This window comes from Kryptolebias marmoratus, linkage group LG15 (genome assembly GCF_001649575.2).
Source record: "Kryptolebias marmoratus isolate JLee-2015 linkage group LG15, ASM164957v2, whole genome shotgun sequence".
Taxonomy (NCBI): Eukaryota; Metazoa; Chordata; class Actinopteri; order Cyprinodontiformes; family Rivulidae; genus Kryptolebias; species Kryptolebias marmoratus.
The window spans coordinates 25,085,733-25,113,196 of record NC_051444.1 but is presented as its reverse complement, the minus strand read 5'-3'; the positions used below and the strand labels follow the sequence as shown (position 1 = coordinate 25,113,196).

Genomic DNA, 27,464 nt, shown 5'->3' with positions numbered 1-27,464 from the left:
ATGATACTTCTGATGTACATCAACCGATTAACCTTTGGAGTCAACCCCATTCAAGATGGCCACTACAGTTCGCCAACTTTATCCAACACAAAAACAACTCTAATCCGTTCAGTTTTGCAAATATTGACCTGAAGTTTGATGTGGTAGTAGCTGAGAGTCACTTCCAACGCACGCTTCTAGATCTGACTGTCTGTGCAAGATCTGTTTTTTTAAAAAGTCACCATTAGCTATTGGAGTCAACTGTGTCAGCAAAATATGTCACAACCCACTCTGGTCTGGGCAGATTTTATCGTCAGATCGACATCTACAACGAATTAACTTTTTAAGTCTTAACTCAGTCTGTTTTACAGTTTTTGAGCGGTAGCTGAGAGTCATCCCCAACACGCACTCTGAAGGCAGCTCACGAGTCTTGCATGTCTTGCATGTCTTGCATGTCTTGCATGAGACAACGTATAACATTTACCAGATTTGGCCAAAAAACGTCTAAAAGATGTTATTTTTCCCAACCTAAAACAATTTGAGTTGAACTCTGGCATGAAATCAATGGGTGATATGTCTTGCTAGGCCCTTAATTGGTGATTATTTATTTGTGAATGTGTTGGTTTTTTTTTTATTATTATCCAGGTACAGTTCCAGCCCAAATTAGCCCATGTGTTTAATGGTGGATAAATATCTTTAAAAAAACAGGGAAGGTGAACATGCCAAACACCTGCTTATTTGTCTCAAAAATAGAGCTTCTTTTTAGAGCCATTTTGTGAATGACACCAGTGTTACTCTGTACAAATCTGCTGTAACTGCATTATGAAATCTGGCGTCCTTATCAGTTGCGTGCGCGGTTAGAAAGTAATGTTTACGCGCAGGCAGCGTGGGACTTGGACCATAGGCGGACTGCCGACTCGACCTTTCACCTAATTTCCCTCTCACGCGGACAACCGTAGACATTCGCTGCGCTCGTGAGGACTGGACACCCGGGGCCGTCATCTTACAGGTAACCCCTGACACCGGCAAAGCGTTTCGGTGGTTCATTTTTTAAAAATGTCGCTTTCATTAAAACGCCCGGCGGTGAACAAGCCGGGCGTTAAAGGGGAGGTCGAGCGCGTTAGCTCCGGAACAGGACACCGGATGTAGCCTTCAAAGCCGACCGGCTTGCTAACAGCCGAGCTAGCTCCACTTTTCACAGCGAGCCGGCTAAACGCGAAATTGCCGGTTTAAGTTGTTTTTGAGCTGTAAGCTAGCGATAGTCCGAAGACGACAAGTTTACCGGAACTCGTACGCTATTAGACTTAAAACCATCGGCTTATTTCCATACTCTGTTACCTAAATCTCAGTTTATATCAAACCCCGTTGTTTCCCTTTTTCAACACACCTGGTTCCAAGGAATAAATTAGCTCCCCAGCTTGTCATAAAGTTTTGCAGAAGCCTGGTAATCGCCGTCAATTAAAATCAGGTGTGTTGAATCACTCCTAAACCATCTGAACTATGCAAGTCAGTGTGGAATAACATTCATCTTTTACATAAAGGTGTGCTGTTACACAATATGAATGACATCCTGAAACCTACTTTATGACTAACAGACTCCTGAAAATAGTTAGCTGTAGCTGTACAAATAATTATTACTTTATGGAAGTTTCAGTAAAACCCAATGATCATTTAAGAGCTGTTTGGCTGATTGAACAAACAAACATAAACAACCAGATGTGGGCAAAATGTATGACAAGCCAGGAGTCCCAAATACTTGGGAGTTTGATGTTCTCTGGGCGCGCAGTTTGCTTATGAACAATACGTTGTTTGCGTGTTGTCAACAGGCTCTTTCACAAAATAGTTCAGCCAAATGGCCGCAAAAGCCAGTCTGTTTTTACACTGTTTGTGGTTGTTCATGAATCACAGATGAAGCCCGGCCACGTAGCACATAGACGTGAGCTTTCAGAAATGAAGCGAAGCGCCGCAGAACCAAAAGGGGCGTGGAGCAGAACCCAGCTGCGTCAACGCATCAGATGTGTGACAGACGAGTCCCTCGTATTGCGTTCAAAACATGATGAAATAACTGAGTGTAGTGAGAGGTTTCACTTCATTACGTTACTGAGCATCAAAACCGGTTTGTCGGTTCATGTATCAGCCGTTTCGGCTCTGTTACCACATCACTCGGTGGCACAAAGGTGCCGTCAGGCGTGGGTTGGCTTCAACCTTCCTCACCGCCTCGGTCCATTCAGAAATCACACGAGGCGTCTAAGTCCCAGCTTAAAATGTGTTGTGAAAGAGACCAAAAGGGCCATAAACAGGTTAAAATAGTACGCCAAATAGCGCATCATCAACACGTTATTTACTTGTAAAGTATTGTTTACTCATTGCTTCACGTTGTTAATCCGTTGTTTACTTTGTAAAATTTGATGTGGATTTTGTTGACATCGCGTTGTGTTCACACACAAACAACTTCTCCAGAATGGTTCAAAATGGCATGGGAAGTCACTTTTGGCTTTCCTTAAAACATTATCGCTTCACCTTCGACTGTGAGCAATAATGAGAGAAACAGCTTATATTTACAATTCTAATGCTTAAATACTTTCCTATGAATAAAAAAAAAGGATCTTGCTGGCAATTATATCAGCCAAAAAGTGTACACTATTACACAATTTTTATTATTACTTGATTATTGTGTGATATTTAGATGTGACACTCCCTTTCATCATTTATTTATTTATTTAGTTTTTTTTTTTTTTTTTTGATAAACCAGTAGAATTGATTTGTTTTGGGTTTGGAAAAGTGTTTATTCTGTATTTTAGGCCAAACAGCGCAGAACGAAATAAAACTCTACACAGGCAGCATTAGTGACCGCAGAAAACTTTTTATTGCTTATTAAAAGTACCACTTCCCTTGCCCTCCACCACACTTTTGTCATGGTTCTGGCAGCACGCAGTCTGTAAACCACCGACTTATTGACCATTTGCAGTTCCCACGGCAGCTTTTAAAAGGTTCACATTTTGTGTACAAAATGTTTAAGTAGCCCTCTAGTTTTACTGGTTTGACTCTTCTTTTTTGTAATAAATAAAGCGTATTTAGCAAATTAATGTATGTAGTTATTTTTTAACAAGATTTATAACCTGCCTTCACAGGCTAATGTATATGCAAATACAAATTATTTTGTGCATAATAAATTGGAAACCATTATTATAGATAATTTTGTGGGTTTGAATATGATTCCCCATGATTTTCAGAAAAACCAAAGCACGGATATACATGATTCTAAGACCTTTGTTTTTTGTTTTTTTTTCCATCCCCCCACAGAGTTGTTAAATCCAGCGTTCAGAAATGTGGATGAGTCTGTTTGCACGATTTGGCCTCCCTGTGCTGCAAAGGAGCGCCCCTCCAGTAGCCTGCAAGGCCCTGAGGGCTTGCCGCAGAATGGTGACGGCTGAAGTTGGGCCGCCCTTTGTCGTGACTCCAGTGCACATTCGCGGGCACCGCACACTCGGCTCCGTCTCCCTCCCCGTGGCTCGCCACTCAGTGAGGCACGTTCGGGCTCTGGACGAGGAGAGGCTTTTGGAGGTGGAGTGGGAGGATGGAGGCCAAAGTCTGTTCCCGTTCACCTGGCTGCGAGACAACTGCCCGTGTCCGCTGTGCACCCTGGGGTCTGCACAGGCTCGTTTGCTCCTGCTGACTGATCTCGATGTCCACACAGGGGTAGATGTTGCGGAGGTCACCAACGACAACAAGGTGTGTTGTTGCCGTAATCTTGCCACACAAACGTGAATAAAATGTTCTGTATTGTGATAAATAATGTGAATGGTTAGACTATAATAGTGGCTGTAATTATAATTTTAATTTATATTGTCTGTGTTCTTGTTCAATATTTATTTCCTTTAATTGGAACCACATCTAATAGGGGTTATAGACTTTACTACTTTCTTATTACACTCGTCTACAAAGTATGTTAAAAAAATTGTAATGTTTTATGCCTATCATTGTGACTGCTACCCACCATTTCTGCTTACTGTGTGTGCACAATGCACGTGGGTCAAATATGGCTTAATATGGCACGACTTATCAGCTGCTGTTTAAATAATATTGAGATGGTACAATATTAGCAGTGCAGACGTCACCCACATGGTGCCAGTTTTAGTTGTAGTTTCCAGTTGAAAGGGAACACGGAAAGTGTATCAAATCATCGCAGATTTCCTTGATAACCGAATTAACGGAGAGCTAAGCTTGCTAGAGGCGCTCGGCGATAATCTTGGCACATCTTCCATAATTCATTTCATTATTTGGTTAAACGTGCTAACCACAGACAGTGACTGAGTTTATTCGATTCCTGCTAAACCCAGTCGCGGTCGTGCTTTGTCTAAATCAAATTATAAAAGTTAAACACGTCAAGTCTAAGCTACAAATTTATGAGCCCAATTAGTCTTTGCTCTAACCAGTGGGTTCTGTCCTCAGTGCCTGTCTGCCTCGGCTCAATGGTGTTTATAGCATCCATGCATATTGAAGTGTAAGAATACTATTCATTATATTTAGATAGCACAAAATCTGCTCCTTTTTAAGAAACGCTGACCTTTGAGGGCACCTGTCTCACATTGAACTCCGGGGCGGGTCATGAAAGGGCAATGATCTAATTTTGGCACACTCAGTTTGATCTCTCTATAAAGGAATCACTTCTTATCTTCCTCCTTTCTGTTCAGTTTATAAAGTGGAAATCAGCTAGGATTTCTTTGGGTTTTACTGTCCTGCCAAGATATTTTTGGCATGACTTGATTGCAATTTACTGCATTAACTTTCCTTTATTACTTACCGAACTTTGTACCAAGATACGCTTGATAGGTTATCATTGTAAACGTGTTGTTTGAATATCTTAGCAAAGATTTCTCAGTAGAAAAAACTTTAGATCTGGATAGGTAAAAAAGAAAATGGTGAACAAAGGCAATCTGTATACATAAAAGAAGAAATAGCCTGTATTTTAATTTATTTTTTTCTTTGTTTATGAACCAAAATAATGTCTAAATTTCAAAGAGGGAGAGCAATATTTTTGACATTCAAATCATAAAATATTAAAAAGATAGAATACCCCAAAAATGGTGTGATTACGTCAATAAAAAGCTTTTGAAGACAGTTCGTTAGTAGGAAAGACACTGTACTCTAAGTCGATGGGTTATCACAACTAAATATTAAAGGTGAAAACAAGGGCATAGCTTTAAAGAAAACAAAAATCAATGTGGTTTTATTTCTCTCCAGGTCTCAGTCGTGTGGCCGGACAATCACAATAGTGTCTTTGATGCCGACTGGCTGAGGAAACGCTGTTTCTCTGCTGCTGCCAGACAAGCAATGCAAGAGGAGCTTTTCCTCAATGGTGAGTCACATTTTTTAAACAAATTTTAATTTGTAAGTCTATATCTTAGGAAGTAATAGTATATATTTATGCTGGTACCCCATTCTTAACCTTTTTTTTTAGCTAGAAAGCAGCCATGTTTAAAGTTTGTGCTGGGATTATTAGATTCCACAATGTAACTTTTTAATTTTTTTTACTGGAATAATATATATATATATATATATATATATATATATATATATATATAAAAACATTTACACAGGTAGAGTTTATTCAGGTTTGTTCTACGAGTTTGAGATTATGCAAGTTGTTTATATCTGCTTTGGTGGAGTGGGTTCAGTTCTAAACCAGGGCTGGTGCTAGAACTAATTCTTAACTAGATTAGAAAACAGTGACGATCAGCCAGAAATACACGACTGTCAAACAACAGGTACTGCAGCTTTCTGCAGGGTGCTGACCAGCATGTACTCTGGGACTGGTGACTTGAAAACAAACAGGAAGGCAGATGAACAGCAATGCAAATGTTATTTCAATGTTAATTCAGCTTCTTAGTAATCTCCGTGTTTTTATTGTTCTGTCTTGATTTAAGTAGACTATTCACGTCACTAAGTCCTAGTTTTTAAATATGGTGTTAACAACATTTTCGTCGACTGATCCTCTCTATAATCCTGCCCCAAACCCCTGATGGTTTAGTTTTTTGCCCAACAAAGAGTTGGCAATCTGTCGCCCTGCTTTCTCTGTGCTACAGTCTGTGTTTTGGTGGTTAAAACAGAAGGAACTGGTCCTAAATGATCAATATCATTTAAATGATCAATATCCCAATGGCAACTATTTATATATAATGTGTTATTTTTCAGTTTAAGACAACAAATGGCTGATTTGTTAAAAAAGTGAGTGTTAGGAGTGTAAAACACTACTTCTAATTATAATTACAGTATGCTTAGAAAAGGTGGAAGGTGAAGTATTGTGTTAAAGTTTTTATGAAGTCAGAGCTTGCTTATATCAAGTAGCTATTATCATTAATATTGTGAGTTTTAGTGTTAAAAAGAAGTCTCATTTTTTTCCAAATATATTTACAGTGACACAATGTCTAGTGCAATTTTGCACTGTACAGATAAGATTTAAAATGATACACAGTTTTCATAACTCCTGACAAAGTGCTGTAGTTATCTGGCCGCTCTGGTCTGAAACTAATGATTACTTTCTAATTATTGTTGATATAATGGGGGAAAGAGATTAATTTTAAAGGAGGCCATAAATCACAACACAGCTGTCTCACAATTAAAAAGAAGAACAAACACTCTCCTGAATTAGTTTCAAAGCTGTATCTGAGTGCAATTCATCAGCTTGCCAAGCAGCAGGTGTTACCTGGCTGTACTTAAAGAACCAACCAGCACGTTCAATAAAACCTGTCACACATGACACCTCATCTCGTGTGCCATTATGAATGTTATTGCATTAAAAATTTTGCTAATTAACTTCACGGTCTCAGCCCAAAGTAAGTGGAGTAAATCCAGTTTACTGTACGTGATACATTTCAGACTACATATTGTATTTGGCCCAAAGCCTAGAACCAATCTCAGTCAATATATATAGAAAAACATGTAGAAACTGACCTTGGTTTTCTAGGAAATATGTTAAAATATCTATATAGAAATATAAATTACCTATTCCCAATGGTGTATAGAATTTAGAATAAATACAACCTAATGATTAAAGTAAAAAAAAAAGGTTGAATTTAAAAAAACACATTAGCATTCATGTCCATGCCTTGCTCTCTGTCAGCAGTTTTTTCATTTATTGTTTTTTTAGTAATTAATTTTATCATAACCCATCAAATCATTGAAAAATAAACATTCAAACAAAAACACACAAGCTTTAATGTTTTACGCTGAAATAAAAAGAGATCTGGTTGGCCAGAAAAAATAGTAACAATGGCCGTTTCTGATTTTGACGTGCCAGGTAGGCCCATGGCTGTACATCACCTGCTTTGTTCCTCGTGTTTCTGTTTAAGCTAGTATCTCACTGGGCTGCGACGACCTGTGAACAGCATTCGCGAGGGAGTCACACGGCCTCGCTCTCACGTCCCAGGAATTTTAAACATGCTCAAAAGAATTCACTCAAAACAGTCACAGATTTGCAGCAGGTATCTGGACCCCATCTTGAACCTTTCTCAACTTAGTTTCCATATTTTAGAGCACTAGATGTGTTGTTTTTTAGCAACACATGAGAAAACTACTGTCAAATTGTAGCCCAAGTTTTGCTGGGAGTTTGTAGAAACATGTCAGTAAGTGTGATTACAAGTGAACATTTGCTTATTTTCTTTTAGTTTCGTGTCTCATACTAGTCCTCAACAACTGCAGCCCAGTGAGACACTACCTTTTATACACTTTCAATTTGGGGGCAGTAAAACCGCAAGAAAATCGTACCTACAAATAAATGTGGTGTTTAATTTAAAACATAATAGATAATACCTGACTTGTGGCAACAGCTAAAATTGAAATGATGCAAAGAAAGTGCTTTTTTAGTGATACGCCATTTAAGTGTCATTCTTTTGAGTAGTGTAGAACAGTCAGTATCTTACCTGTAGTAGACAAGCTATTTGTATTAAACTATTTTATAAACTTTTACATCGTGTCAATTTTGCATCAAACTGCTCCTTCCATAGAAGTCCATGATTATTTATATTGAGGACTAGTGGTAATAGCAAACACTGTTTAATTCCTAACCCAGCACTGCTGTGCGTATTTGTCCATTAATATGACTGAAGCAGTTCAGACAGGCTGTGTTGAAATGGATTTATATGTTGTGAGGTGTTACTGTCAGATTAGGGTTGCAGATTAGGACCACTGGCATTTCAGATATGATGTTCACATGTTCAGCTGCTTTTCATTTAACTGAAAAATGTTTGATTTCTTTAAGGGCTATTTTCTTTGCTAATTGCAGATGGGGGGGGGGATGCCCTTGATTTAAACTCTTCTTTGCGTTCCAGAGTTGTTAGAGAAGATAGAGTTTCTAAAGACTCGTTTTACAGTACATTTACAATGGCCCAGTACTCTATCCAGTCTGCCAGACAGCAGAGGAGAAAGTTCAGCTGTGAAACAAGGTAGCAGCACTTCAGTGGAGCGGGGAATGGACTGTAGTCAGTTTGTGTACACACATGTGGTCCTGAAGGACCCACAGGGCTGAGCGGCTCTTGTTCCAGACTGATTAAGAGTTTGTGTGCGTGTTTGCATTTCAGACCTTCTTCATTCATGTTGAAGTGTAAACAGATCCCCCTTATAGCAATTTACAGATGGGTAGTCATTTTTTTTTCTGTCTTTTTTTAAAAGCTTCAAACCAGGAGCACTGCTTGAAGACACAGCTAAGCTCACGCACCAAAACACAATAAAAGATGATGTGCGCACACTCACACACACACACACACATTCACTGGGTTTAATCACTTCCTCCTGAGCGCCAGGCTGGAATTTTTGTGCTAAAAAAATATCAGAAAGGTTTACATTCTCACAAGATGAGTGATGCGCGGCATTCACTCACAGGATCTCACTCCTTCCTTTCCGTCGTCTGAACTCACTGAAGCGAAGTCCACAGTTTAGATTTCTGTTTTCTTTTTCATGCAGCGCACCTAAAGTTTACAGGCCCAACGCTGCCTGTTTAAGTGTTCGCAGCGCTGACTGCGTGGTGCACACGGGACACTGAGGTCAGTATGATAATTGGAGCGTCGGGCTTAATATTCAGGCTGCACTTTACCTTCTGTTTTTGTGCTTGAGGTAATGTTTTTCTGCTTGGGCTGTTTCTATGGAGTTGGACTTCCCGAACCACGGTGTCTAGTTCTGCTGTGAAGCATGGAAAAAAAATACAGCTATACAAGAACCCATTTTAGGTAAAATGTAAATATTGTAACTTTTTAGTGCCACTTTATTCAGCCACATTTATAGGAGTTAACTGGACTGAACAGAATTTGTGGTTTTCACACATTTCAGCTATCAATTTAAGATTCACTTGATAAGCACGTTAAGTCCTTATTTTACATAATTTTAATTAGCTGATCAGTTTAGTGTTAAGTCTGATCTTTACTTGGTCAAATTCAGCATAGACGCTGACAAATCACCTTATTTAAAATCCTCACACATCTGCTTGGAACAAATCTGAACCAAGGAATAGCATGCGAAACACTGTGAGGCAGTGGAGCATCGAGACGAGTCATGCCTGTGTAACAAAGAGACTTATTCAGACCCCCATCTGCCTCTGCCATATGGAAAACTGATTTAGAGTCAGGGGCAAGAAAAACGCTGCGTGTTCTTCAAAAGTACAAAAATCACTCGTGTCGGTATTTCCGTTCTTGGGAACGAACAGATCCCCGAGCCTGCACATTTCTTTTACAGGAGTTCAAACTTCTCGGCCTCTTGAACCAGGAAGATTTTTACATTTCCTACGTTTTCTTGTACAGTTTATATTCTTTATCCTGTCACTTCTATGATCAAAACCAAAATTAATCTTTGCACAAAGACACCAGTTACTTTCTATCCAAGTGCTTAAACACTCTGACTTTTATTTGATTAACAAGATGAAGTTTATTAATGCTTTGGTTGAAATATGCGATAAAGCTCCTTACATAGACTGTACTTTCTATTTTGTTTATTTAGTTCAATGTTTTTATCTTGTGCCAATAGAAGTATTTACATCCCGTATCTGGGTGTTTTCTTGGCTTTAGATTGTGCACGTGCCATTTCCTTGCCAGCAGCGTGCAGTTTGAACCTTTCACGTCACCCGGAGCAGGTTGTGTAATGGGTTTGTAGTTATTTGGTTGGTTATCATATGGTTTGTCCTTGGATTTTTGCTGTTGAGCCTTTTTTTTTTTTATTATTGCTTTTAGTTTATGTGCCCAAATGTTTCTACGCTCCTCTATCTTCCAGGTATAGTTCTCTTCAGCTACTCTGGCTTGTCTTGTCACACACACCTGTCAGCTATGTAATCTAATCACCTGCTTCCACCTGCCGATTACCTTCCCTGCAGATATAAACTCCCTGTCAGGTCCTCACGTGCGTAGCTCTCCAGGTCAGCGCTTGGCTTCATGTATTAAGGAAACATTTTTTTTTTTCGGGGGGGATTTATACCTGCCTGACTGTCACCTGCTGCCTGCACTGCAACCGTATTTGTTACAGATTGACGATATTAAATTGTTCCCGGGAAAGCTCGTGTCACTCATTACGCAGTTATCTGCAATGGCTTTCTTTCATCAATAAATCTGTCAGTGATTCAGTCAACGCCTGCCAAATGCTTACAATATTTAAACCATGTCATCATCTCAGGCTTCCAATTTTGTGCTTGTCATGTTTGTTTAGTCGAGGAGAGAATCATGACAAATTTCATGTCACTGCATTTAAGACTAATATAGAACATGTCAAATTGACTTTTCATGAGGTAAAAATATACCCACAGATCATATTTTAAATGCAGTCTTTTTTTGCTAAGATGCCATTACAATCCTCTTAAACGAAGCATGACGGCAGTTAGAGTAACTTAATCATGGTTTAATAGTAGGAATGCCTCTGCTCTGTGTTGTTAGGTTCAGCCCCCTTTTTGTGTGGTTTTACACATCAAGAGAACAATAACTGGCTGGTGCTTTGATTATGTAGAGGCAGGAAACTAAAAGGATTCATTTTCATTTATCATTTAGGAGTTGCGTCTTTTTTTTCATTTCTTATTGCAAAAGAGGTTTACCTGTCCAAAGTTATCTACATGTATTATCAAGAAGTTTGCAGCAGAACTTAGATTTAGTTCATTTTGTTACATTTCCTTTCAGTTTTGTCCTTTGATATGTTTCTTAAGATTGTGTCTCACTGGGCCAAATAAGCCAGGATTCTAAAAAACTGGCCACCCAAAACACAGCCGCACAGCTCGCTGGTCACTTGGTCATAAACACTCTGACTTCAGTCAGACTGCAATGGAAAGTTTTTGTATTTTCTTGCAGTATTGAGTCAACTACCTTTAGTGCTGCTGGTGCTGATCGTTTAGTACAAAAGTAAACAATTAATTTCAATTAAAAAGAATGTGGTGAATGTGTTTTAAAAATTTGAATGGCACGTACTTTAAAAGTCGTGTTGGATTTAATTTTATCAGAAAAAAGTGATAGAAATGACTGACTCCTTCTACCATAACAGCTGTCTTTTATTATATTTTCACTGGCTTACTAAAAATTTCCAGAGTTGCTAGTTGCAGCCAAAGAAATGAAGCAATTCATCTCACAAAGGTCTTAAATACAAAATGGAACATATTCCCCTGGAGTGTGCAATACTGTAGACAGTAAATCTACTTGTGGTACCACCTAATTTGCTTTTGATAAGGAGGCATAAATATGAATTTATATGGATCAAAAGCTCTGCTGCTTCAAAACCAGAACCAGACCCTGTACCTCCATTTTAAAATCCAGATTTTATTTTCAACTTTGTAGCAAAAATGTGACCAGTCCTGATGGATTACTTAAATGATAATATGTCCACTTATAACACTCATTAAAGTCGTTTTTCGATTGTCCATTCTCACCATGGCTGGCCTCGTCCTAATTCAACTCCATATAGACAAAGTGCTGCCTCGATATGCGCAGGTCGTCATAGCGCAGCAGCTGAAACTTCTGCGGCACTTCCCACCAATCGGTAAAGTGAAAAATGGCCGTGGCTAAGTGGAGGCCACCTTCCCTCTGCCAGTCGGAGCCCATAAATCGAGTCCATTTAGTCTAGCTCCGTCTGAATTCTGTCGTCAGCCAACAAGCACGAAAACTCTGCACATATCATATAGTACGACGGCATTGGTTTACGTGTTGATATTTCAACAAATATATATCTTTTAAAAAAGGAAAAGACAAAAAATAAATGCTGCGGTTCCATGGTTTTTAAAAACGGTGAGTTTCTTGTGAAGGAGACGCTCTCGTGATTGATGTTGCTCTCCTTGGCCAATCAAAGGGCTGCAGCCTGCTGACGCCAAATCTTCACCTCGACTCAGCTCGCTTGAAACAGTGGCCTAGTAGGGTCGAAGAAGTGAACTGGAAGTGGGTGGGATTACCCAATGGAAAGACTCTGAACGTACGCCGGGTCGACCAGAGGAAGGTCGAGTCGAGCCTGTGGGAAGAGGCCACAGGTCTAGGTCAAAGTTCACCTGCTTTGGGATGTCTGTGTTGACAAGTACATGACCACATGCAGTTTGTTTTTACCCGTGGAGATGCATCTGCTTATGCTAATGCTTTTTTGGGACTTGGAGTATAAACCCGAAACACTAAGAGGTTTTATGAGAATGACGTGCTCCTTATGTATTTTTTCTGTCACTGTTCATTACTCCTGGTAAGGTTTGTAATTTACTTTGAATTAGTTCTACAACATTTTTCCACCTAATGTTTGTAGTGTTTGAGAAAGTCTTCCCATCTGGTTTTGGGTCCCTCTGCTTGTTTTCTACTGACCTCTTTTCTGGTTTCTAACACCGCCACATTTCATCAGTTAGCGTTCCAGTTCAGCTGGATATTCATCAAACTTTCTGACCGACCGGTTCCTTACTCTCATGAAAAGATTCATTTGACTTTGGATTTTTCTGCATTAAGTCTGCTGACTGATTCCATAACACCTCCAGCCAGCAGCAGCAGATTTGTCAGCTCCTCATCTGGTTAATGTATTCCCCCTTAGCCATCTGGTCTGGATTTAGCTTTGTATGTCACCACTTGTCAGCGAACAAAAAGGCTCCTGGAAACAAACCTGTGGAGGTCCATCAGTGGAAACTTTGTGTGCTCTTCCAAACCTGACCATCCTTTCACACAACATTTATATCTTGAGCAAAACTAGCTTTCTAAACAAGCACCCTCCTATCAAGTACGTGCCGTGTTTTCAGCCTGAAGGAACTCAAAGAATTCATTCTGTAAACCACAACTTGGGTGCTTCTAATTTGTTATAATTGGCCTCTTTCGCTGTGTAGTGTGCTGTAATGGACATCTGATGCTTTCAATAACCCAGTCTTGTTCAATGATTGTCACCCAAACCTACATATCGGTTTTCTCTTTCCATAGAAATAAAAGAAAAAAGACCTCACGTTGAACTAATTTCAGTCCTTCTCACTCACTCACAGCATTTATCCTCCTACAATTCTTCACGGATCACCTACATTTAGGCCAAATCTGTCATTTCTTTTTGGAAATTTCACCATCTTCACGTCAGACTGCACGGGAAGCTCGATGATTAAAATGATGGGACGTCTCGTTTCTTTGGCAGGGCAGACGTGCTTCTTGGCACTTCAGAGAATACTGACAACACAGCGTACAGTTTGACAAACTACCACGGGGCTTAGCTGAGTTTTAGAAACCTGAACTTGCAGACGGAGAAAGCATTAGGATTAGTGTTTGGAGGAGCCTGTTGCTCTCCGGTGAGGAAACAGAAAACACACTGTCCCTTCAAACTGGGAATGCAGGAGTTGGCTGTTCTGTCAAACAGGCCTTACTTTTAATAAAAAAGATGTTTTTGTTGGATTTTAGGAGAGGGTGGAGTGATTTTTTTCTTTTTTTCCCCCCTGCAAGTCCGATGAACTACAGCAGGAAAGTGCAGCAATTTATGCAATTTTTCACTGAAACTGGCAGAACATCTTTCAAATATTTAGACTCGTAATTCTGAAAAGTAAGATCAAGTTGTTTTACAGCTAAAAATCTTGCTAAAGTTACATCATTAATTTAACACAACTAAATTGACAGAGTTTGAAATCCAGCCACAGGTTTTGTCTGTTCAGGGAAAACATAGTGCATTGCCCTGATATGAATAACAGATTACTGATTTGTTTGCTGCGTTCTGTTTAAAACAAGTATTTTAGCTGCTCTAGGTCGTCAAAGACAAGGTGTTGGCTATGTAATAAATCAGCTGCTTGACTAAAATCTGTTTTAAATCAAAAGGTCTGGCATTCCTGGAATCACCTGCCGCTTTTAATGCCTGCATTTTAAATTCATATCATCTTATGATGGAGCTGTGGCTGTTTTAGTTAAACCTTGAAAACGACGTTATATGCAGTATTATTTGATATTGCGAATCGTCACGCTCTTACATGTCGCGAGTGTCTCTCCACATCAAATTTTAGATGGATTTCTGTGAAGCTGACTGAGTTGTAACCACTATTGTGCTGGCTAATGTTGATTAGCTGTGCTGACTGTCTTGAATTGGGTTGAGTCAAAAAGTGAATCAGTTGTAGATGAGACGAAAACAGGAGAGTTAACTCTTATAGTTAATGCGAAAATGTTAAAACCAGATCTTGTAGGGTGAGGCATTATTTTCTTATTATGGTCCTCTGCCTTCCTGAGGATCTGAGATCAGCTGAGGGTGTAGATGTTTTTAAAAGCAAACTTAAGACTTTTTCGTTTGACTCTTAATTGAAATATAATTAAAACATTCTTAATTATTCATTTTACTCAAGTCTTAATTACTTGAAACAACAGTTTCTTGGTCTTATTAGGGTGTATTCACAGCAGCCCTGTTTAGTCCACTTTAACCAAACTCTAGTTTGTTTGCCTAGACAGTCTGGTTCGTTTGGAGAGGTGTGAACGCGCAATTGAACTCTGATTCGGACCAAGAAAGCGAACTCTGGTCCGCCTAAAAAACTAGGTCTCAGTTCGGTTGAAGTGAACTCTCGCTTGCGCGGTTTGAATGCCTATGTGAACACAAGCAGACCGGAGACCGCTCCAAAAGCAGGAAGTGGACTACAGCACAGGGCCTTCTGGGTAAATACAACCAAAACAAAGGCACATTTCTACCACTAGTAGGAGAAATGACTCGTGGTCAGGCGTGGAGTGCAGAGGAGGTAAAGTGTTTGTTTGGCACATGCACCACAGACAAAACAGAAATCTTAAAACCGCTAAAATTTGACGCCACTCCATTTTTATTTACTTTTCCATAAGAAGGAAGTTGCTTTCAGTGTCTTCCTCAGAGGTTTTTGTGTTGTTTCCTTCAGTAGTTCTTGGTGCAGCGCCACCACAGGTGAGGGGGGGGAACAGGTCGCTCAAAGGGTTTGCCTCCATTGATTCGGTGCAGTGTGAATGAGAACCACAGCAGCTGAAAATGGAACAAATGTTACAGTTTTCGTCCCCAATCGAATCGAGTCTACAGAACTATCAGGTGTGAATGCAGCCTAAATCTTTAGATTTTAGAAATCATGTTTTTATGAGTCATGTATTTGTTTTTATTTTTACACCTTCCTTCATTCTCTTCATGTTACAGCCACCTGTGTTTCATCCTTTTATAACTTACTGCTCTTTTAAGCAATCTTGTCGGTGGTTCTCAGCTGCTTGTTTGTTGCTTTTCTTTTCTTTCATGTTTGTTTCTTATCTGCTGTATTTAGGATGACTCTCAGCCTCCTCCGCACCAAATTCTAGCTCATTATCTGTAAAACTGAGTGAGTCATAGCCATTTCGCTGTGGTGGCCATCTTTAATTGCGGTGACTGATCAGTTGTGGACATACGTCTATTGATTTCTTTTCGAGAGTTTCAGTAAAATTTGCCCAGTGGTTCATGAGATATTTTGCTAATGCTACAGACAAATGAACACACATACAGGCAAAAACATTATCGCCCTTTTGCCCTTGGCAGGGGATGATAATTATATTTGGCAATGGTGTATTTTATAGAATAATAAGATATTTGTAAAATCTAATAGTATATCATGTAAAAAACAAAATATAATGGTGAGCTCAAGCACAGACAGTTTATCAACATCAATATTCAGATAAATCAACAAATTGTAATGAAAAAAAATCCAAGAGTTAGATTTTTTAGCATTAAATTGCAGCTGATAAAGTTCAGGTATATCTAAGTTTGACTGAGTAAAATCTCATCAGCAGTTTAAATCTGAGTTATTAAGCTTGGGCTTTTTATTTTTAGCCATCTGGCTTTGAAGCCTTCACGCTGCATTCCAGACAGATCATTAAAGGGAGCTGATCCGGGCTTTGAGATCAAACTTCCCCAAGTCAAAACAAAAGCTCTGTGGATAACTGCAGCGACTCAAGCAGGGCTTTGAAGGACTCCCAGCAGAGGGGGAGCCACACGGGCCAGAGCACAGAGAGGCCAGAGCCAAGCTGCCACGGACCGCCTGACAGCCACAGGAGCCACGGCTTCAGGTTTCCTCATCTGGAAAAGCCACTGCAGCAAACCCACAACCCAGGGAGAGGCTGGGGAGGCCACTGTGCACATATGCACTATCTTGTCCGGCTGTCAGAGGTGCCCCCCTCGTGCACATGTCAGCGCAGTTCTTTCTGTGAGAACTACAGTGGATTTTACACAAATGAGTGCACAGAAAAACCTCAAGGCTGTCATACACCCTGTGTATTTATACTTCTGTGCAGGTGTTTTAAAAAAGAACCTGTGACAGTTCTGTCGGTGCTAATCACATTTGGAGAATTTCCAAAGAAAAATGGGGGTTATTTAAAGTCAAATAACAGAACATAAACCAAAAAACCTGTGTGTTAAATTAACCCAAATAGAATTAGAGTGTTTCAGCAGGACATAACCGTACAACATGTGTAAACATGTAAATGAGCATCTAGTGTATCATTAGATAGAGGTCAGCCGATATGGGTTTTCCTGTGACCGATGCCAATCTTTAGAAATCATGGCAGCCAATATCCGATACATTTGGTCAATATGTAGCTTTCATGTTGCAAAATCTATCAATATTAAACATGTTTAACAATCCTAAGAAGAACTTGCACAGTTAAAGATAATATATAGAGAAGCATTTATCGTGTGAAAGAAAAACTAAATTGTGGGGTACACTTCGCTGGCTGTAGGAGCTACTGCTGCATCTTCATTTTCCTTCCTGGTACTCTATTAAGTATGCACAGGCATGACTGATTGCCAGTTTTAAAAAAAGTGGCAGATACCGGTCGATTAAATCGGTCGGCTGATTAATCGGTCTACTTCTACCGTTAGACGAATTTTTTGGGTCTCATCTCCATTTTGACCTACAACTGCTTCTAACAGAGGAGTAAAGTGAGCTTCAAAACATTTATCTAGAGCTCATTTACAGCAGATCCAAACATGCTTCATGGCATTTATAAGGAGGACTCCAAACCTCTGATACTCACCACTTTGTTTATGTCTCCTCTTTGTCTTTAACATCCTTCTACCAATATCCCCACTGTCCCTCCTCTGTCCCTCCTCTGTCCCTCCTCTGCACATGTCCAAACCATCTCCCAGTCCTTCAACCTGTGCTTTACCTCTGATGACCTCATTCCTAATCCTGTCCATCCTCGTCCCTCCCAAGGAGAACATCTTCAGCTCTGCCACTTCCTGTTGCTACAGTAATTAAATCAAAGTATCAGCTAAAAGATGTTTTTTTTAAGTGTGAGAATGATTCATCCTATTTGTTCAGACTTTAAATTTTCAGAAACTAGAAAAGCTCAGAAAAGTCTCATCCCAAGTTTGTTTCTACCCAACGTGACAACTTGTGACCGGGTCAGACAGGGTGTGTGGGTGTAAACACCCTTTACAGAAAGTTTTTTTTTTTTTTTAATGCCACATTCAAATGTGCTGGTATAAAGTTACTTATCTATTTCAACAATAAAAAGATAAGGAGCAGTATTGTAACTGCTCTGTTTGTTCACCTGAAATGTAAAATAATCTTTTTTACTAAAGAAAAGTGATTTTTTTCCCCCTGTATTTTAAATCCCCTGCCTATAGACTAACCACTAACTACATATACTGTGGATGTTCAGAGTTCTGACTCTGATGAGTTAAACAGTAAATAATGCAAGTAACTGTGAATGATTTGCATGCAGATGCAGCATAACCACATTCTGTAGGTACATAAATAAACCTCCTCAGAAGCACAAAGTCCAATTATTCATGTATTTTATTATCAGTTTTACAGTTACGATTCAGTCATGTGCAGTAGATGACAAACGAACCTCACAGTTTGATGCCAGCTATCTTCACAGGAGGAAAACAACAGGCAGTGGAAGCAAAACACATTTAGTTTTAGCTGATTCAATTATTTAACAGGACAATGCAGATTAACAAACATGCTCCAGAGTTAGGTTAAAGGTCATTTTAGCATCTGTTGACCCCTGGACAGGCGCTGCAAAGTCAGATTAGAAAACCTTCATTTAAAACCAAACATATTTAACATTACCCAAAATGATAAAAATCAAAATTTATAAAAGCATCATTCATGTCAAACATTGTTAGCGCTATAAAACACCTTCAGTTTCAATCATTAACATTAACCTATATTCTTGTATCAGCAATCAGAAGCCTTTTAAACCTCAATTACACATCTTTAAAAGCCCATCTATGTTTTACTTTGCGTTTAAACGTGATTTAAATTTTAATCTATCGCTTGATCGTCTTCATAGCACAATTTATTAATACGGTTTTTGCAACCTTTCGTGCATATAGTCTCGCTTATTGTTTTTAGTTTCACATAAAACACTTTTACGGTCTAGTTTTCACAACTGTAGTGCCTAGATGAGGAAGTCTGGAAAAGGTGAATCAGTTCAAATTATCCTGCAGCAAACGGACATAGAAACGTGTTATCTGCAACCTGAGCCACGCTCCGAATCAACTCTGCAGCATATCCTGTGAAGATCTGCTGACTGTTCACCTCCTTTCAGCTCAGCACCTGCTCTGTGCTGCCCACTCCATTGAATTTGGCCAAATTGAATGCTTTTACACATCTTAAGGGGTTGGAGGAGAGACAGTTACATCTACAGGGGAGTTAACCTAAATCTCTTCTGTCAATCTCAACTCTCCATGTCTGGCACCCCGCTGCTCCACCGTGCGAGCTGCTTTCACATCCCCTCACATGAGAGCTGGGCTGTTTAGATGTGTGCTTTAACTTCTTCTTCCGCTTGTCACATCCATCCCCATTAGTGATTTAGATTAGCGGCGGATCGAACGCATCGAGGATTTACAGCTTCGGCAATCTGAAGCGCACAAAAGCATTCGAGTGCCGTTTTCATTCTCTGGAGCTTTTATCTGAAAAGCCACAGAGAACAAATAAAACTAATCACTAAACTCCGCTTCAGTCCCAGGGCTGCCCGAGTCTATGTTGGCACCATTTGGCCATTTTTTTTTTCTTTTTCTCTCCCTCCCTGTTCAAATGCAAGGCCCGAGCCAAGCATTGGCAGTCTCACAGAGCAGCATAGATCTCTAGGAAGGACTGTCCAACTCCATGAAGGTGCCATTATTTCCTCCTGCTGCCTTTCTATTTGCTGCTGCTTCCCCGTCCTTACCATTTCCTTCTGGAAATGTATAATTTGAGAGGTGTCAGGATGTCTCTTTGTGTGGTCGTTCTGGTGCTCGTTCTGGTGCTCTTCAGCCGAGACTTTCCGTTTCGACAAGCCGTAGTCAGGACGACGTGTCTCAGGACAGAGCTGTACCTGCAGCTTCAATTCACTGTAAACAGAAATACTAATCTATTTGACTAAAGCCCCAATTCTAGTATATTGGCCGATCCTTTTATCGCTCGAGTTGATATTCTTCTACAAATCCTGTGGGCCCACTCCACACAGTGTGCTATTTAAGATGCTCGAGCCTTCTGACTTCAGCAGCCATCCTTTCAGGCTGCTTCGCACAGCTCCCAGTGCTCCTTATTTTCATTCTGTGTGCGACTTCAATGTCATGTCTGTTGTCAGTGACGCCTGCTCTGTTCCCTACCATGAAGGGTCTGTGCTGCTGCTCTGACTGCCTCAGGCTTTCCTTGTATGCACACAGAAGGACAGCGAGTTCTCGGAGCAGAATCATACTGTACATTCAGATGGAAATAACTGGAAGTGCAAAGAAAAGTCTCTTTGACTAAAGTTGCCCTAACTGAGCTAATAGTAATTAATGCCGGATCACTGTTTTCTTTATTTTATTTTATTTTTCCTGGGCTGTTTGGGGGAAATTTGTGGTTCTGCACACACGATTTGAAAAATTCAAACATACATATTCCGTTCAAATGAAAAGTTTAATCGTTCGTGAAACTCGGCGGAGAAACGGGGCATGAATAAAGGAGGAACACATTTATTTTCAGTGGACCGACACACAAGCGTAGACTGTGTTTGGCTGCGGTGGAGGTAGCAAGCACTGAATCGATACTTTCTTCCTGCAGAAATGGTAATTGGATCAAATCTGGGAATAAAACACACGATTGTTTACTGATATTTACCTCTCCGCATAACCAAAGTTTCTCTATAATTTCATCCCCTAACTAGGAAAAATATTCCAACCCTGCTTCAAAAAAAGTTGGGGCTTTGTGTAAAATGTAAGTAGAAACTGAATGCAATCATTTTTAAATCTCCTAAACTCATATTTTATTAACAATGGGACATAGTAAACATATCAGATGTTTAAAAAAAGTAACTTTTTTTACAAATAAGGTCCTTTTGAATTTAATGAGAGCAACAAAAAAGTTGGGAAAGAGGCAACAAAAGGCTGTAAAAGTGAAATGTATGAACAAAAAACAGCTGGAACAAATTAGGTTAATTGGCAACAGGTTAGTAAGAGGACTGGGTATAAAAAAAGTATTTTAGAGACTTAATCACTCAGATGTAAAGATGGGCAGAAGTTCAGCACTCCACGTTATCAGCGCACACTTCAAAAGCCTGCCTCTCTGATGGTATGGGGGTGCATTAGTGCCTAAGGCACGGGCAGCTTACACATCTGGTTGTTAAAAGAAGATAGGATGCTTCACACTTTTTAAGATGTGTTACTTCTGTAAAATAAAACCAATTTCTTAGTTTGAAAATGTGATATATGAGTTTATGAGATGTGCCAATGATTGCACTCTCTTTTTATTTACATTTTGCAAACTGTCCCAAACTCTTTGGAATCTGGGTTGTGCATAAAGGAACTAGTATTAGGGCCTCATACATGTACTTTTGTATAAAGTGTCTAAATTAATGTAGTTTTTAACCCCAGATTTTTATCTAACAGTGTAGGTGAAAGAGCCTTTATTCCCCTTTGATCCCTCCTATCTGAGATTTGTAACAGTGATTAGCCGTCCTAGTCAAAAACAAGCTGCTATGAGGCTCTGATTACATGATTCTACAGCAGATACTCATGCAAAGATCTCACCTTTCTGTTCCACTCAGAAGGCCCCGAGCGGACTGTCCTGATAGCAGCAGACGTGACGAGTTTTCAGAGCGAGGCTGCCGCTGAACCGCAGCCAGGGCTGCACGGCTGAATGTATACGCAGACCGCAGCCACGATCGACACCCTAAAGTGAAGAGCTGAAAACGCTACGGGGTGTGACGCTCGTAAGACAATTCGGGTTTGGTTTCACAAGTAATTGTAGCATTCACGCTCAACCTTTGCCCTCTCCCCCCCCTTTTTTTCCTGAAGCTCCCTTTGTCTGCCGCCGCCCTCATGACACGTTTTAACAAGCAGTGCTCGCTTGACCCTTTGAGTTGTGCAGCCAGAAATGGATCATTTGTGACAAGCGCCTGGAGGGAGGTCTGAGAGTCCTGATGATCACTGTGTTTCTGACTGATGCAGCATCTGCCTGTTCTCTGTGCCTCGCTGCCTTTTTAAAAAGTTCCACATCACCAATTTTGCTCTCTTTCTTCCATCTTTAAGTCGTCCACACGCCTCGGATTTTCCCTTTTTTCTCTTTTTACGCACTTTTTAGACGAGTTCAAAATCCGCAGGGTTCGGCAGGCCTATCCGCTCAACCTTTTTATTCCTGCAGTCTGATTGTGACGCAGCCTTTTTCTTCTTGAAGGTCATTTCTAAGTCGGCAGATACTGGGAAAAGTCGCAAGGACGCATCGTAAATATAAGACAGGTACACAGCCTCTTCCGTTAAACCCTCCTCCACTCGCAGATGTACTTAGCAGCTGTTTCTTAGGAAGTCACTGGAGAGATGCTGCATGGAAAAAAGGAGCGGAGCCAGCTGGGTGGAGAGCAGTGGGAGGATTTTTTTTTTTTTTTTTCCATTTCTGTCTGTCTGATGGAGACATGCTGCTTTTTCCTTCTTTTTTTTTTTTTTTTTAAAACAGTGAGCCATTCATCTCCAAGAGTGCAGCAGCATTTATCCATGTATTGGGTTCCAGTAAGTAAATGATGCAATTACTAACTTGTAGATTAATTGCTTCCTTTATGGAATAAAACAAACATTAAATCTGTCATGCTTAACTACTTAAAGGTTTTAAGACTAGAAAAAGAAAGTTAGAAAGAAAAAGCAAAAAGTTTGGCCCGTGCCTGTGGTGCTGAAGCCCTTCTACCTGCAGCACGGAGCGGTAAACAAAGCAGCCGAAATGTCAGATGTGTCGCGGCGCCCCGTAACTCAACACGTGCTGCGCATCTGGTTGGCTGGGGTCCATTTTATCAACACCGTCCAGCTTAAGTAGCTGATTTCTGAACAGTGTCCGCCTGGCCTGCGTCTCCCGGCTGCAATTTATCTGCGTGTCACAGAGGACATGCAAGGTTTTTTATTTTATTTTTTTATTTTGTTTAACGGATGATTAGATCAAACTGATGGAACGTGCTACCAAAAGCAGTATTTTCATACAGCTCTGTGTCTCTCCGTGTTCCCCATTTTCCAGAGCGTTATTATTGGGACGCCAAGCTGCGGATCCCCACAGCCGACTATCTGGAAGTGCTGAGCGACGATAAGGCCGCGCTCGCCTGGCTCTTGGCCCTGCGTCGCGTTGGCATCGTCTACCTGAAGGGGGCGCCTGCAGAGCAGGGCCAAGTGGCCAGGCTGGCAGAGAGGATCGGCTATCTCCGGCTGACATTTTATGGGTAAGAGTCTCTGATGCTCCCCCATTTTCCTTTGTTTTTCTTTCGTTCTTTCTTTTTTAACAAAAGCTGCTGCATTGTTCAAGAATCACAAGCACGTGCTCGTGTTATGTGTTTAAAAAAGAAGTTGGCAGAGATTTTAATCAAAGAAGGAAAAAGACTGTAACCTTATACCAGTGGAGTTTACATAAATATGTCTCCTTGTCTTAACGTGCAGCTCTGATTTATATTGGCCGGATGGCAGAGGCTAAAGGGTTTGTTGGCCCTTTTCATCACCCCAAGGTTCATCGCTTTGACTTATTGCAGGCGCTGATTATCTGAGGACAGGGATGAGGAAAACAACCTAAAAGTCTTCCATCTTTTTTTTTTTTAAGCCTGAGGAATTACCTGGTGCAGTCAGCCAAAACAGAGGTTTGGATCATAAACCTTTTTCCACAGCCAGCAGATGAGCTCATACTGCAGAAAGTAAAAGAGTCTGCAAAGCGAAGCTGAGAGCGCGCCGTCAGAGAAACTGTTTAACGACTCAGGCTCATCCAAAACGAGGCGTACAAACAGAACACTGGAGATAACTTTACCTCATTAGTGCTCGACTCATGCTGCATCTCAATGAAGAATCTACTTAAGAGTCTACAGTCGGAGCATTCCTGTGAAGCTGCCCAGTTTCCCCTCAGGGATCTCTTCCGAAGTTCATCTCATCTCATCCTTTTCTCCTCGCAGCCTAATTGTCGTTGCTGATCTTCTGAAGCCAAAGTTGAATAATTAAAGTGGGGTTTATTAATGAATGTTATCTTTGTCCTCAGGCATACATGGCAGGTCCAGGACAAACCCATGGCAAACAATGTAGCCTACACTTCAGGGAAGCTCAGCCTGCATACAGACTACCCCGCGCTGAGCTTTCCACCCGGAGTGAGTCTAATCTTACTTATTTGCCCTTTAGACGATCAAACCGAAATGGGATGGCTTACGAGCCGCGCTTGTGTTGAAACGAGCGTTTGTGTGTCCGCAGGTGCAGTTCCTGCACTGCATCAACCAGGCCGCGAAAGGAGGCGAGAGCGAGGTGGTGGACGGCTTCCACATGGCCGAGCAGCTGCGGCGAGAAGACCCGGAGGCCTTCAGGGCGCTCACCTCTCTGCACGTGGACTTCATCGACACCGGAACGGACTACTGCGACTTCATGCTGCAGTCCAAGAACCGCATCATCGAGTAAGTGCCGACAGCTTGGCAGGTCAATATTTATCCTCACGCACAGACAAAGCAAAGGTTTGGACTGTTCATCCAAAAAAAAAAAAAAAAACCAGAACCATCTTAACACTGAGTTTGTGTGCCAAAGGCTGAGATTTGAAATGGAGACACTGCCATCTGCTGGTCAGAGTTATTATCTTCACCTTGATTCTGTGTGACCTCCAAAATGAAGTCTGAACACTTCGGCGCTGTTTTTATGTCGTGACCGGATAAACAGCTTCCACATTTACTGTCTGATGATAATTTGTTCACCTACCTTTGGACAGGCAGTACACATTAAGCTAAAAACAAACAAACCTGGAGAATTTCATGGCTTCAAAAACAGATGTTCAAACAACCGAATCCTAATTTAACACAAATCATCAGACGCACACAACGCAGCCACAATTAACGCAGTCTTTTAAGCTCTAATATGTTTAATTAACAGCACAATGTTCAAAATAGGCTTGTACATTTAATTATTAGTAGGAAGTAATTGAACTTTCTTTATGCAGGATGTGTAAAACTCATTTGAACTTCCTCTTAAAGAACAAGTGTTCAGGCTTTTTACATGCTTTTATATTATCTAACAAGAAATCTGAAAACATCCCCTGCAGGGGAAGAATCTGTTTGCTTTCTTTGATTCTAAATGAACTATTTATATTTTTGTGACTCTGGGCTGTTTGTCATAAAGTCATTTTTTTCAGGAATTGAACTTCCTTTAAGCTCCAAAAGTGCTAATCTGTGGTTGGCTAAATCTAAACGCCTTGCTCTGTATTCTGTCTGCGCAGCGTTGACACCGAGGGCCGGGTTACCAGGATCAACTACAACAACGCCACCAGAGACTCAGTGCTGGACCTGCCCTTGCATCAGGTCCAACCTTTCTACAGAGCACTGAAGGCCTACGTGGACATTATGAACAGGCCGGAGAACGTGGTCACCTATACCATGGAGCCAGGTCAGCCTCAGTTTACGCCTAATGATGTTTTAACTGGCTGGTGTGATTCTATGTGGGAAAAAAAGGACAAATAGTGCAGGATGTTCTTAGAGAGAATGATTTGCTCTGCAGAGGACCCGGTCTAAGAGGAAACACCGCATGTGCCGTTGCCGCGGAGTACAACAACACCTTTATCATCATTAAGGTCACCGTGACATTAGACCACGCTGCCATCTCCGTCACTGTCGGCCAAATCAAGTTACTCAAGTCTGCCCAAACCCCCGAAATAAATCTCCGCTCGGGGTAAAGGAGAATAAAAAAACTCTGCAGCATCCAGTGTCTGAGATAAAGACCTGATAACGGAGGACAGGGTCGGGACGTCAGAGAGAAGAAGGACGGTGTCTCTAGCGTCTGCAGCATTATTTCGAGCTTCCGCCCTGATGGAGTTGCTGGAAAGGCGGAACAGCGACGGTCCAATCAAGATGGCGGTGCAGCAGCTGAGCCGGAGTCAGTCCTGACTGATTATTATTGGCCTATCTTTGATGTGCACGAACGAGTTACAGCAGATGTAGCTCAGATCCACAGTGAACTTCTTATTCTTCAAATATATTAGATTTTGTAGGTATTTTCTATTTTAAACCAGAAAAAAAAAACAATTAAGATGATATTATTTTTGCCTGTGTTTGTGTTCAATCGTCTGTCACGTTAACAAAATATCTCATGAACCACTGAGGGATTTTATTGTAACATGGATGTGCAGCTACAAATAGTTACCTTTTTGAGTCAACCCAATTCAAGATGGCCGCCACAGCTAATCGACCTTAGCAAACACATAAGTAGCTGTAACTGGGTCAGTTTTACAGGTACTGAGCTATAATTTGGTTTGGCGGATCTTGGAAGATCTCACGTGAGATCGCTCGTAACCTAACCAAATCAGCTTTAACTCCTTTTCTTCTCAACATGAGACGATTTTTAGTTTAAGCTCTGACGTTAAAGGCATTCCTTTAAAGAATGCTAAGGCTTTAGTTTAATTTAATAATTTATGCAAAGGTTAACCAGAGTCTTCACGAGGTGTCACCAGCTTATTTATAATAAACAGTATATAATCTGCTGTAAAACCTTGACCAGTCTCACTGGTAAAGTTGTTTATGACCCTCTGGTTTTTTTTTTCTTAAATGGTACTTAAGCAAAGATAAAATGTTGCTCTGCATTTTTTATAATAATTGCTGCTTGTGGTGCTTAAATTAGTGCATTATTGATGTCAAACACGAACTCATATAAATATATATATATATATTCCTGCAGTGACTCAGGTAAAATCACAGCCAAAATGTTCATTAAAAAATAAAAACACTGGGAACTTATTTTAGTTAACAAGAAAATCAGAGCGTGTCAAACGCCATCTGTGAGCGCCAACAAAAGAAAATGGATATAAATAAGTAAAACTGGCAGAACCTCCAAGCTTCGCCTCACTTGTGCTGACCTCCAACAAACGCTGTGTAGAAACCCTAACGCTAAACTGCACGTTTGACCGATGGGGAAAAATGACTGGGACACTAAGCTCCCACCATCAGGCTCTACAAACATCATCTTTTCAGTTTTTGTATCAAAGATGGGCTCTCATTGACTCTGGCTCCCCTGGTTTGGCAGCAAACCGGAGCCATGAAAGGTTCCAGCTGCGCCTTGGCGTTCTTACAAGAGCCGCCGCTCAGTAAACGACTAAACCAAACACCTGTTCTTCCAGGGAGCATTAACCCTAATCTGGCTTCACTTCTCTCTTATAGTTATGGCTGTTTTTTTTTAAATTATTTTTAACTGAAAACCTTGCGTTAAAGCTGTACCTTTCAGGTCAGAGCAGCAGAGTAACGAGTAACAATCCTGACTTTGCCCGTTTCGTTTCAGGCGACATCGTGACCTTTGACAACTGGCGTCTGCTGCACGGGAGGAAGAACTTCGTCAGCAGGTCGGACCGGCTCAGGCTCCTGGAGGGCGCCTACCTGGACTGGGACGAGGTCATGTCTCGCCTCCGGATTCTGCGCAGAACCGTCCGCGGGGATGCGAGCTGCGGCCACGAGGCCACGTTCGACTAGGCAGCCCCGTAGCCGCACGTTAGTCTGAAACCGCCGATCTACTAACTTATTGAACGGGTCGGGAGAACCATCCGAGCCTGTGGTGTTCAGTTAGCTCCTCATCGTGTAAATAACCTGAAATTTATATTTTTGATAAAACAGAATGGTTTAAAATTTACTGGG

At 40.8% G+C, this 27,464-nt stretch overlaps 1 protein-coding gene across 1 annotated transcript; it reads left to right on the top strand.

Moving 5' to 3' along the window:
• Nucleotides 1–835: 835 nt before the first annotated feature.
• bbox1 (butyrobetaine (gamma), 2-oxoglutarate dioxygenase (gamma-butyrobetaine hydroxylase) 1) lies at nucleotides 836–27,464 on the top strand. Its single transcript, XM_017414297.3, has 8 exons — nucleotides 836–988; nucleotides 3,283–3,711; nucleotides 5,224–5,338; nucleotides 22,859–23,057; nucleotides 23,855–23,960; nucleotides 24,061–24,257; nucleotides 25,067–25,233; nucleotides 27,115–27,464. Exons 2-8 carry the CDS (start codon nucleotides 3,307–3,309, stop codon nucleotides 27,300–27,302), a joined length of 1,377 nt encoding a protein of 458 aa, XP_017269786.1. The 5' UTR covers nucleotides 836–988; nucleotides 3,283–3,306; the 3' UTR covers nucleotides 27,303–27,464.